General features: G+C 51.0%; 1 protein-coding gene across 1 annotated transcript; it reads right to left on the reverse strand.

Annotated features, from left to right (window-relative positions):
* Positions 1-1,959: 1,959 nt before the first annotated feature.
* Positions 1,960-6,050, reverse strand: CORT (cortistatin; the record flags this gene model as incomplete). Its single annotated transcript, XM_080358712.1, has 4 exons — positions 6,038-6,050; positions 5,640-5,901; positions 5,221-5,341; positions 1,960-2,175 (listed from the first exon to the last, which is right to left on the reverse strand). Exons 2-4 carry the CDS (start codon positions 5,846-5,848, stop codon positions 1,960-1,962), a joined length of 546 nt encoding a protein of 181 aa, XP_080214838.1. The 5' UTR covers positions 5,849-5,901; positions 6,038-6,050.
* Between the last annotated feature and the right edge of the window lie 3,661 nt (positions 6,051-9,711).

Raw genomic sequence — 9,711 nt, forward strand, 5'->3', positions numbered from 1 at the left:
AAATGATGCAGTGAAAACACAGCCTGACACCGAGCAAAGCGGCAGCAGCAAGCCAGCCCGTCCGGGTGCCGGCGCGGTCGTACCCCTCATTACTCAGGGAGCACGGGGGAGGTGGAAGCGTTACTTCAACTGCAAGAGCACAGGCTGGCTGCTGATTAATCCAAAATGCTGCTGTCGAGACGAGAGACCTCATGGTCACTGGCCTCCAAGAAGAAAATGTAAAGGTTCGAAAGCAAACCACTGCAAATAAATACTGTCTAGTTCTTACCAGTGGCCAGTCAGGCCTTGGGGACAGGCTGGGTAATGTAAGCTGAAGCCTTTGTGTGGTCATTCCCAGCAACATAAAACAGCTCCAAAAATCAACTTGTTAATACCGAGAATTGAAGCAAATAGAGCAACTAAATTTCGCACCTTTTTCTTTGCCAGCACGTGAGACCAAGGCCTCAGCTTTCTCCTTCGGAGACAAACAACTGTTCTGAACTCAAAATACGTCTGCATTTCCTATCTCTGTGCTACCGCAGTTCTAAAACAAAGGTTCAAAAAGCTCCTCAGCAAGTGAAAAGAAATAAAACAGGCCCTTCCACTCTCCAGACAGCAAACAGCACCCTAAGAGATGAGTAAAGTAAATCAGGCGCTTTGTGGTGTGTTTGGGGTTGTTTTTGTTGGTGGTGGGTTTGGTTTGGTTGTTTTTTTACACAAGATGACAAGACACCAAGAACCATCAGAGAACCAGTGCAGTTAGAGCTGTTGGCCCCGCGATCACAGCTGGATTATTTCAATCGGTTTGAGACGCAGAGCTCGGTGTTCAAGATGCACAAAGCACCGGGGGAACCGCTCTGGAGATCACAAATGGCCGAGGCTGGAGGGGCCTCTGGGGATCACCCAGTCCGACCCACCTGCTGGAGCAGGTTCCCCTGGAGCAGCCGCACACGGACACATCCAGGTGTTGAATTATCCCTCCCGAATACCTGCTGTCGAACCAGAAGCGGGACAGGCTCTGGGCCTGTCTGTCCGCAAGGAACATTTAACAAAGGAACGTTGCTTTTACAAAACTGGGGGCCTGGTGCCTGACCCCAGCATGGCGGGAAGGACTGAGAGACATCAGACTAGGAATCCTTAACGTAAAACAAAGTCTCTTCCTGGAATGCATATTGATACCTGTATTTACAAAAGACAATCTAGGGGGTAGGGTAGGCAAAGGGCCAGGAACCCATATTTCAAATAGATTGATAAGGGGAAGGGTATTGTTAGAATTAGATCAGTTTATGAGGCAGGGTTGGGTGGTCTGTAAATGGTGCAGTACCAACCAAAGGAGAACAGGGGAGGGAATTTGCAGCTGGGATCTGGGGAGGATATAAACAGGGGCTTTTTGCCATATTATGTGGCCTACCTTTAGTTAGAACATCCAGTCTTGCAAAATCGTTAATAAAATATGCTTCGCTGAGAGATCCTGCCTGGGCCTAATATACTGGCAAGATGATTGTTTCCTACATGTCTCTCCCACAACCCAGACATGGCCCCTGCGCCCCTCCTGCTTCACCCAGCCACCTCACCAGTGTGGAAAGGAGCTCTCCCACACGCCCAGGACCACGCCATCCTCTCCAGACGGCACCTTCCCCGGCCAGAGGCTGCCACAGAGCGTCCTCCGCATAGGACGCAACCCCAAAATGGCTGCCGCCCACCATGGCCGCCCCACAAGATGGCCGCCACCCTGATGGCTCCCGACAGCCCCTCGGAGCCGCCCATCCCACCCCTCCTGGTGGCGAGGCCGGGGCTGCCGGCTGCCCCGCTCCACCCCGGCCCTGCCCGGCAGGGCGCAGAGAACCAGAGACAAGTCCCCCGAGGCGCCATGCTTTATTCTCAGGGGTGGGGAGGACAGGGGCGGGAGCTCAGGGGATGGAGCGGCCGAGGGGAGGATGTTGGCGGGCAGGCGGCCCGGCGGGGCCCAGCCGGGCGGCACTAGCAGGAGGTGAAGGTTTTCCAGAAGAAGTTCTTGCAGGGAGCCTTGCGGTCCCGCTGTGAGAGCTGCGCCAGCCGCCCCAGTGCCGCCCGCTCCTCCTCCAGCTTGTTGTCCTCGTCCAGCTCCGGGGACGCCGCCTCACGCCCGGTGTCCACGCCGTCCAGCAGCCCCGCCAGCATCTTCAGGATGGCGTCTTTGCGGGCCGTGCTCTGTTCCTGCGGACAGAGAGCGGGGAAAGTGACGGGCAGCGGCCGTGTCCCCCACAGCCACCGAGGCAGGGGGTTGTTGGAGGGTGTGAACGTCCCCCATGGGGTCCCTTTGCATCTCCCTGTCCCAGCAGATGCTTTTCCCATCGCAGAGCTGAGGAACCTGGCTGCAGGTCACTCCTCGTTCTGCTGTCCCCCATGCAGCTCAGCTGGCTGAACTGCGAGCCACACACGTGCTGCGTTACAGACGGAAAAGAGCTGCTAACAAGTGGGCACGAACTGGCTGTAAAGTCCTCTCACCGCCTGCACTAATTAAATTTCGGTAAATGCCAATCTGCCTTCTCTCCTAGTAAAGCCTGTTGCTCCCTTCACTGCTCTGCCTGCGCTGTGGGAAGAGGCACCGAGGTCTGAGCGACATTAAATTAAGCGCACCGGGGGCTGCAACCCACTGTAAAATGCTGAGAAATAAATGTAACGAAGGGAAGGGCTGGGTTGGTGGGGAGAGAGACGCAAAATACTGGAGCAAAATACTTAATCAGTGAGGACAAACAGCTTGTATTTCAAGAACAAGAACCTGTATTTCAATAGCCTGACCTCGGGAGAAGGCAGAATGAGAGGAGTTGCTGAGCTCCATCCGCACAGCCTGAGGTTTGGGACTAAGGGATTTCCATCGGTAACAAGCTGTGAGTTATCTTGTTCCTTTTCATATCCAGCAAATCTGAGGAATCACCTCTTGCCTGAGAGCTCCTCATCTCTGTGACAGAAACAGCTGGTACAGGACCAGCTGGGATAGACGGTTTGACAGGAGCAGATCTCGTTTCCCATGTGGATGGGAATCTTGGAAGCGCGTTTCCACATCGCTTTTCACAAACGCCGTGTTTACTGCTGGCACTGCTGCGTCTGCCGCTGCGTCTGTCAGCGCCAGCATTCACTACGGACCACTTGGTGAGCAACACAAGGATGGATAAATACAAACAGCAGCAAATATTTTGTGTTTACGTTACAGGATGTTTATGGATCTTTTTAATCACTTTCTTAGCTCTAGAAACCAACCTTGCTTCCACAAAGAGAAACTGAGGCACAGAAAAATTACATGCTATGTTTGCAGCAGAAGATAAAAACTAATCTGTGCACATTCTGATTCCTCCTCCTGCGCTGCAAGAACAGAAACGTCTGGAGCCTCAGGGAGATGGACTGGGGAACTCAGCTCAGCGTGTTTCCTGGGTCACGTCCCCCCCATAATTCTCTTTCTTAGCTCTGAGTGCTATGTTCTGAAATAACCTGCTCCAAGCAGAGCCAGCAGCTTCAGACTCGGCTGGGGAAGGCAAAGCTCAGCCTGCTCTTAAGGGCTATTCCTTACGCAGGATCAGCTGTGGCTGTTGGTGGAACTAGGCAGCTCTTTCCCATTGCAAACATCCTTTCTGTGTGTAGCTGCTCCTGAGCTGCAAGAGATCGAGGCCGCTCAGCAGGGGCGGGTCGTGCGCACCTTTGGGGTGCTCAGTTCCCTGCACTAGGTCCACCAGCCTGTCAGAATGCGCACATCTTTCTTTTGCATTGTTGTGCATCTTATGGTGGTTTATATCTAAAATAACAACATTCTTTATACTTAAAAACATTTGTCCGAGTTACAGCAGTGGTGACTGTAGGGATTGGTGCATCAGTATCTAACAATTTTTCAGTTAGTGGAATGCTCTGAAGAGGATAATTATATCAGTTATAATGATATTGTTATTTTGTAAGCAACAGCATGTAGAAAAGTCATTACACTTGAATTCATTTTTACCAAAACCTTATTTACTGATTTATGCCCTACAACTTGTTTCTTTTTCCCCCTGCAACTGGCATTTGCACCAGAACAAGTTTACCTTCTAAGTACTGGATCTGTTATAGTAAGAATGTCCAGTTGAAAGTCTGCAGTTCTCCCCAGAAGGGTTAATCCCAGCCAGCTGCAGGAGCCCCGATCTCTAACAGAACACGAGCCCTAGCACCTCACACTCTATATGTTTCTTTCTCACAGCCAGTTCTGTTGTTAATGGGATGCGAGCCCGCTCCTGAAGCAGCAAGACACTGATGGATGAGCTGGAGCCAACGCTAAGACACAAAAAACCCCTACGTGGATACTCACAAAGGAGAAGTTAGTGCCTTTCAAACCGAGCGGATCCTGCGCGTCTCTGGGTAGCTCGTCCGCAGGGCTGAGCTGACGGCAGCCGCGCGGCTGCAGCTCTGACCGGAGCGGCAGAGCGCGGGTGATTAACCGCGGCACCGAGGGTCCGCAGGGGCACCGAGGAACATGCAGGTGAGGGCAAGCAGAACGCAGCGCTTGTTTGTGATTGTCTTATGCTATTGCTTCCTACCTCTGCGGCCTCTCAGGGAAATAGTCCAGCAAAAACAAAGTTATTATAGTGCTACAGCCATTATAATATTAGAGTTTTGCCAGTTGGTAGGATAATTATATTGCTATAATAAGTTCTGCCACTGCATAGAGCTGTGCTGGTTCAGAGTGTAATTATTCTAGCAGAACTATGTCAGTATAACTCCCCTTGTGAATACTACTCTGGAAAAAGCAATTTTATTCTGATATAATTACTTCATTTATTATTCCTCTGTTACTTTCCTACTGAACCCATCTTTTAAACATTTGTCCTTCCCCTGAGTCCTATTTAAAATATCATGTCCCTTGATCATTTTACCAATTATGTATCTTTTCTCTCCCTCCCTAGTACTCTGCTATTCTCTCGTGCTGCACTCTTTCAGCGATACTATTTTCTCCTTTCCCCTCTCCTCTCTGCTTGTTTCTTTTCGTGTTTTTGCTTAGCTCAGACTTCACTTTTGCAGCTCTCTGGCGTCTGCCCTGGTACCTTTCCTAAACAAACTGGCTAGTAAGCTGTACTAACAGCCCGTGCTCCAGCAGCACGTGAAGCTGTAGTGCCTTGGAATAAAGAGGGTGGAAGAGTTGTTTGCATCAGGTAAAGCCTGATTGTCCTTCTTAGCGCTCCCCGGGCTCCTGTGTGCTCCCACCTCACCCAGCCCCTGCTCGGGGTGTGTTGGACTCACCCTCGTGTTCTGTAGCGCCAGTCTCTCTTCTCCGGGCAGCGCGGTGGCTCTCACGCTCCACACCAGCAGCAGAACGGACACCAGGCTGGCCACCAGCTGCATGATGCACAGGCTGTGACTTCTGTGCTGAATGAGGAAGACTGGGAGAGGGAGCTGTTTCTGGGCTCTCTTCTGCCTCAGACAATGGCTGCAGCCCCTTTTATAGCCCTCCCCCTAGCCCGGTGGGTGACGCAAACAATTAAGTCTATATCAAAGGCAAATTAGACTTTGGAGAGGTTGTTAACACTTGGCTGCTTGAGTGGGATACTTCAGTGCCTCTGGGCTTTCCATGTGCCAGACCTGCAGAGAGCGGGGAAGCGAAGGTCTGGGACTCTCCAGTAACACACTGTTTCTTCACCCCGAGAAATTGTCAGCAGTACCTGTGCCTCTCCGGGTTAGCTGAGTTCTGCTTGGCAACGTAACGTTGGATGGAATGGGCCACCAGCTTGCACAAACCTCTGGCCAGTGCTGGATGATTCAGAGGGAAGAGGTAAAACGTCTGGCCACAGGTGCTTAGATATGGGCTCGGACCCTCAACTCCAGACTCCAGGGATATTTGGATCTGTGTCCACTGTGTCCAGTGATGCATCTCACTGTGGAATGGCAATATGCACTTGCCTCAGGGCAAAGCCTCTTCTGACCCTAACAGCAGTCAAAGGTAAATTGTTATCCTAATTTAGCACATTAAAAAATCCCCACAGGGAGGTGGGTTGGCCAAGGGGATGCTGTGACAGAACTAAGACAGCAGAAACACCTGTTCCCCACTTCTACTGCTTACCAGCATTGCTGCTTGTGGAAACAGCACGATGAAGCTCTGCCTGCAAATAATCCAGCTCCCAGTGCCAGTTACAGCACCCTGGATGCTCTGGAGGGAAAAGATGCCATCACTTCCATGCATGTTTGAAAAGAAATGTTGGATTCCCTCACTGAAAGATACAAAGGGAAAAATAACCCTTTTCTGAGTCACACAGACTTGTGGGGAAAGGTGTACATTTCTAGAAATAAATTTTCCTCAGAAAACTTTGTAACCTCATTGTTTCTTATCCCCTCCCCGTGAGAGCCGGATCCATGCACCGGTTTCAGATGAAACATTATCTGTTTCGTTTTAAACTGACCTTGCTAGTTCATCAGAATTGCTGTGTTAGCCCTTGGTAATGGATTCTGTCAAACACTTCCCAGCCAGTCTGGGGCTGGAGACAGCGGCGAAGCACCAGGCTCCAGCAAGTAGACAAACCACAGGCACTTGCCCAATGGCCCGCAGTGGATTTGCTCCTGGAGACGTAAAAGTGGGAGAACAGCAATGGAGAAAGCACAGTTTGTTGCTTGAGAAGGAACTGCAGGTACCTGTGGGCGTGAGATGTGCCCGGGCTGACAGGCAGAGGGTAAATCCTGTACTGGTGGTTAGGAGCCAGGACTAAACCTTGTGGACCTACCAGCCAGGTCTCCATGCTGGAGGCCCTCTGGTATAACCAAAGTGCTTGTTCTAATAAATATGGTTTTGTTTGCGGCTTTGCCTTCTGAAAGGGCTGTTTTCTATGACGCTTCATTGAGCGAATGGGGTCACAAGTATGTCAATGCTCTTCTGTTAAAAAAGGGATGATGCGCGGAGCCAGAGCTCAGCTTCTGGGGAAGCCCACAGGGATGTGAACAGTGACCGGGCTGCCGCGATCCTGGAATTAAAGGGCAGTAATAAAATGCTTATCACTCTATACAGGAAAGGTTAAAGGTCTTTCCTTGGAGTAATAAACATTTCTGACAATTCTTTCTTTGATTCCTCTTACCACCTTCTCTCTGCTATCTGGCTCGCCCCTTGAGAAGTCGTCTTCCTTGGTTCTCTCTACTCTCTGGAGCTGCACGTGGTCCAAGCGGGTTTTTACCACTCCGGAGCCAGGCTGGATCTATCTGGTATCAGCACGGCTGTGGGGATGCTCCGGAAGGAAGTTCGGCACACAGCAACTTGAAATGGCCCGGCTTTCCAGGGATTTTGGCTCACAGCTTCAGCAGGGATGCAGAGCAGGTTCGGAAGAACAGCAGAACATGATTACACAATCACCTAAGACAACATGCATCTTTGTGTGATTAAGGATACACAAGCAACAAGCAATGGGAGACATTTCATCTTTCAGAACAGAGGTCCCTGACATCTCGGTGAGTCTGTACAGCCGCAAAGACTGGGCATTGCTGGAATACAAAAGCTAAGACTATGTCTGGCACCAAATGCCACATTAAGGAATGAGATAATTTCTCAATTGCTTTCCTGTATGGCCTGGATATTTGCCATCCTCTGCCCGTTTGTTGCCTGGTCTGGGTTCAGATCACCATGCCTTGAAGCACGTAGCAGAATCGCATCAGGCTCCCAGAACAACGTCTGGTTCCCAAAGGTGAGGCGCTCAGCTGCAGCTGAAGGAAGGGTTTGAATGCTTCTGCTTTCCTGTCACTGGAACCCCATCTCTCTACAGTTGTCCCTAGTTGCAAAGGCCAATGTAATAAAGCAAGCGATAGTCAGCTGACAGTTGTGAGCCTTCCTGGAAGGGGAAACCAATTTGTTCATGGGCCTGAAATCATAGCTCATTTATCAGGCCAGGCTTGCAGAATTCCCTCGCTCTGCGCTCCCCAGGGACCCGCGAGCAGCGCGCAGGTGGCTGTTCCAGCCAGGGCTTTTCATCGGCACTGATCTCACAAACCCGAGGAAGGGACGGCGCGAGCGTGGGCTGGAGCCGACCCTCCCGCGCACCTCAGAGAGGAGCTGCAGAGCAGGTGCAGGAGGAGGAGGAGGAGGAGGAGGAGGAGGAGGAGGAGGAGGAGGGGAGAGCCGCAGGGATGCTGCTGTCAGAGCACGCACGACTACAAGCCTGTTACAGCTCCCGAGGGAGGGGAGCGGGGGGAGCTGTGCTGCCTTCGCTGCCTGTCGACCCCAGAGGGGCTGCAGGATGGAGGGAGGGTGAGCACAGCGCTTCAGCGGTACGCTCAAAACCTCCTGTTATTTCAAGATGCAAAGTTAAAACATAGCGGTTATTCCACCAAAAATCTTCCTGAAAAATAACTGCTTGCTATGAAACACTTATATTTCAATATATCTCAATTTTCCACTGAAAATGTTTAGCGTGGCTCCAGGTAGGAGGCATTTCTGGCTGCCAAGCAGGCTGAGGATGCTTGGGGTTACACCCACTGACATATCAACTGACCTCTTACACCAGACTCATCCCGTTGGCGGTGAGATTGCCTGGACAAGACTTGGGCAGAGATGTTTTTTCACCATTTGGATTTTCTGGGGGGTTACGTACACACTCCGCCTTGTGGGAATTCAGCCAGCAAGAGCTCCCCGGGGACGCCGACACGCGGGACGCGAGCCTGCCCGCGCCGCACGAGCGACCGCTCGGCTGCGAGAGCTTTAAACAGGAATTCACACGCTCCAGGTAGCCTGGGGTTGTGGTTACTCCTTTCCTACAGTCAAATGGGGGTGAAACACACACGGGGTCATGACATACATCATTTTGCCTTTATTCCCAGCACACAGAATTAGCTTTGTTAAGCAAACTCGTTCCTGGAGATGCCCGGACACGGGCTGCAGCCGGTCAGTGCCAAGGGGGGCACACAGCACTGCAAACCCGGTCAGCGCGGAGCTGCCGAGATCCCCAGCGTTCTGAATAATCCTCCCCACTTTATCTGCTTCACACATCACTGTGCTATCGAGATACCCTGGCTCTAATTTCCCATCTTCTGCATATTTTAGAAGCACTTAACTCCATCCTATACACGACCAGGAAGGAGCAACACTCAGACTTCTCAGTATTTAACTTGGTTCAATTTCTCGTTTTACTGTTTAACAACATTTGTCTGACCCTTTAGCTAAATCTGAGCTCCTGTCTCACGCTTCTGTCCACATTTTTCCCTTTTCTTCCCCCACCATTTTACCAAAGGAACTTTCCTCTCCCTGAACTTGGTGGAACTTGTCATTACTTTTTCTGAGCGGTTGCTTACTGAGGCTGCTGCTCTCCGACGACAGACGAATTGTCATTCTTACAGTACTTCGGCAGTCTCTTCCTCCAGCCAAGTTCCATCAATAATTCAGCCAGGCCTCGATAACATTAGCTCTGGATGAACACAACGCTCATGCCAATTAACTGGCTGAAAGGCCTCAAGAGATACAGGCAAGAGATTTCTCTTCATTTTTTTCAAGCTCTTTTCTGAACTTTGAACAATTGAGTTAGTTCACCGAGTAGAGCACAGAGCGGAGTCTGACACCGTTCCAAAGGCGCCAAGAGCCTTAAGCAATTGCTGTGCTGAAGCCCATCAGGCTGTTCCCCCGCTTGTCTCCACCTGCTCTGACCGATATTTCATTGTACGTTACTTGGGACAGAGCCGATCCCCGCTCATGGGCTCCCAGCTTAATAAGATGCTGGAACACGACTGCAGCATGTCTAGACAAACATCTTTGTGGATCTTCGCTTA

This window comes from Nesoenas mayeri (genome assembly GCF_963082525.1).
Source record: "Nesoenas mayeri genome assembly, chromosome: 24".
Lineage (NCBI taxonomy): Eukaryota > Metazoa > Chordata > Aves > Columbiformes > Columbidae > Nesoenas > Nesoenas mayeri.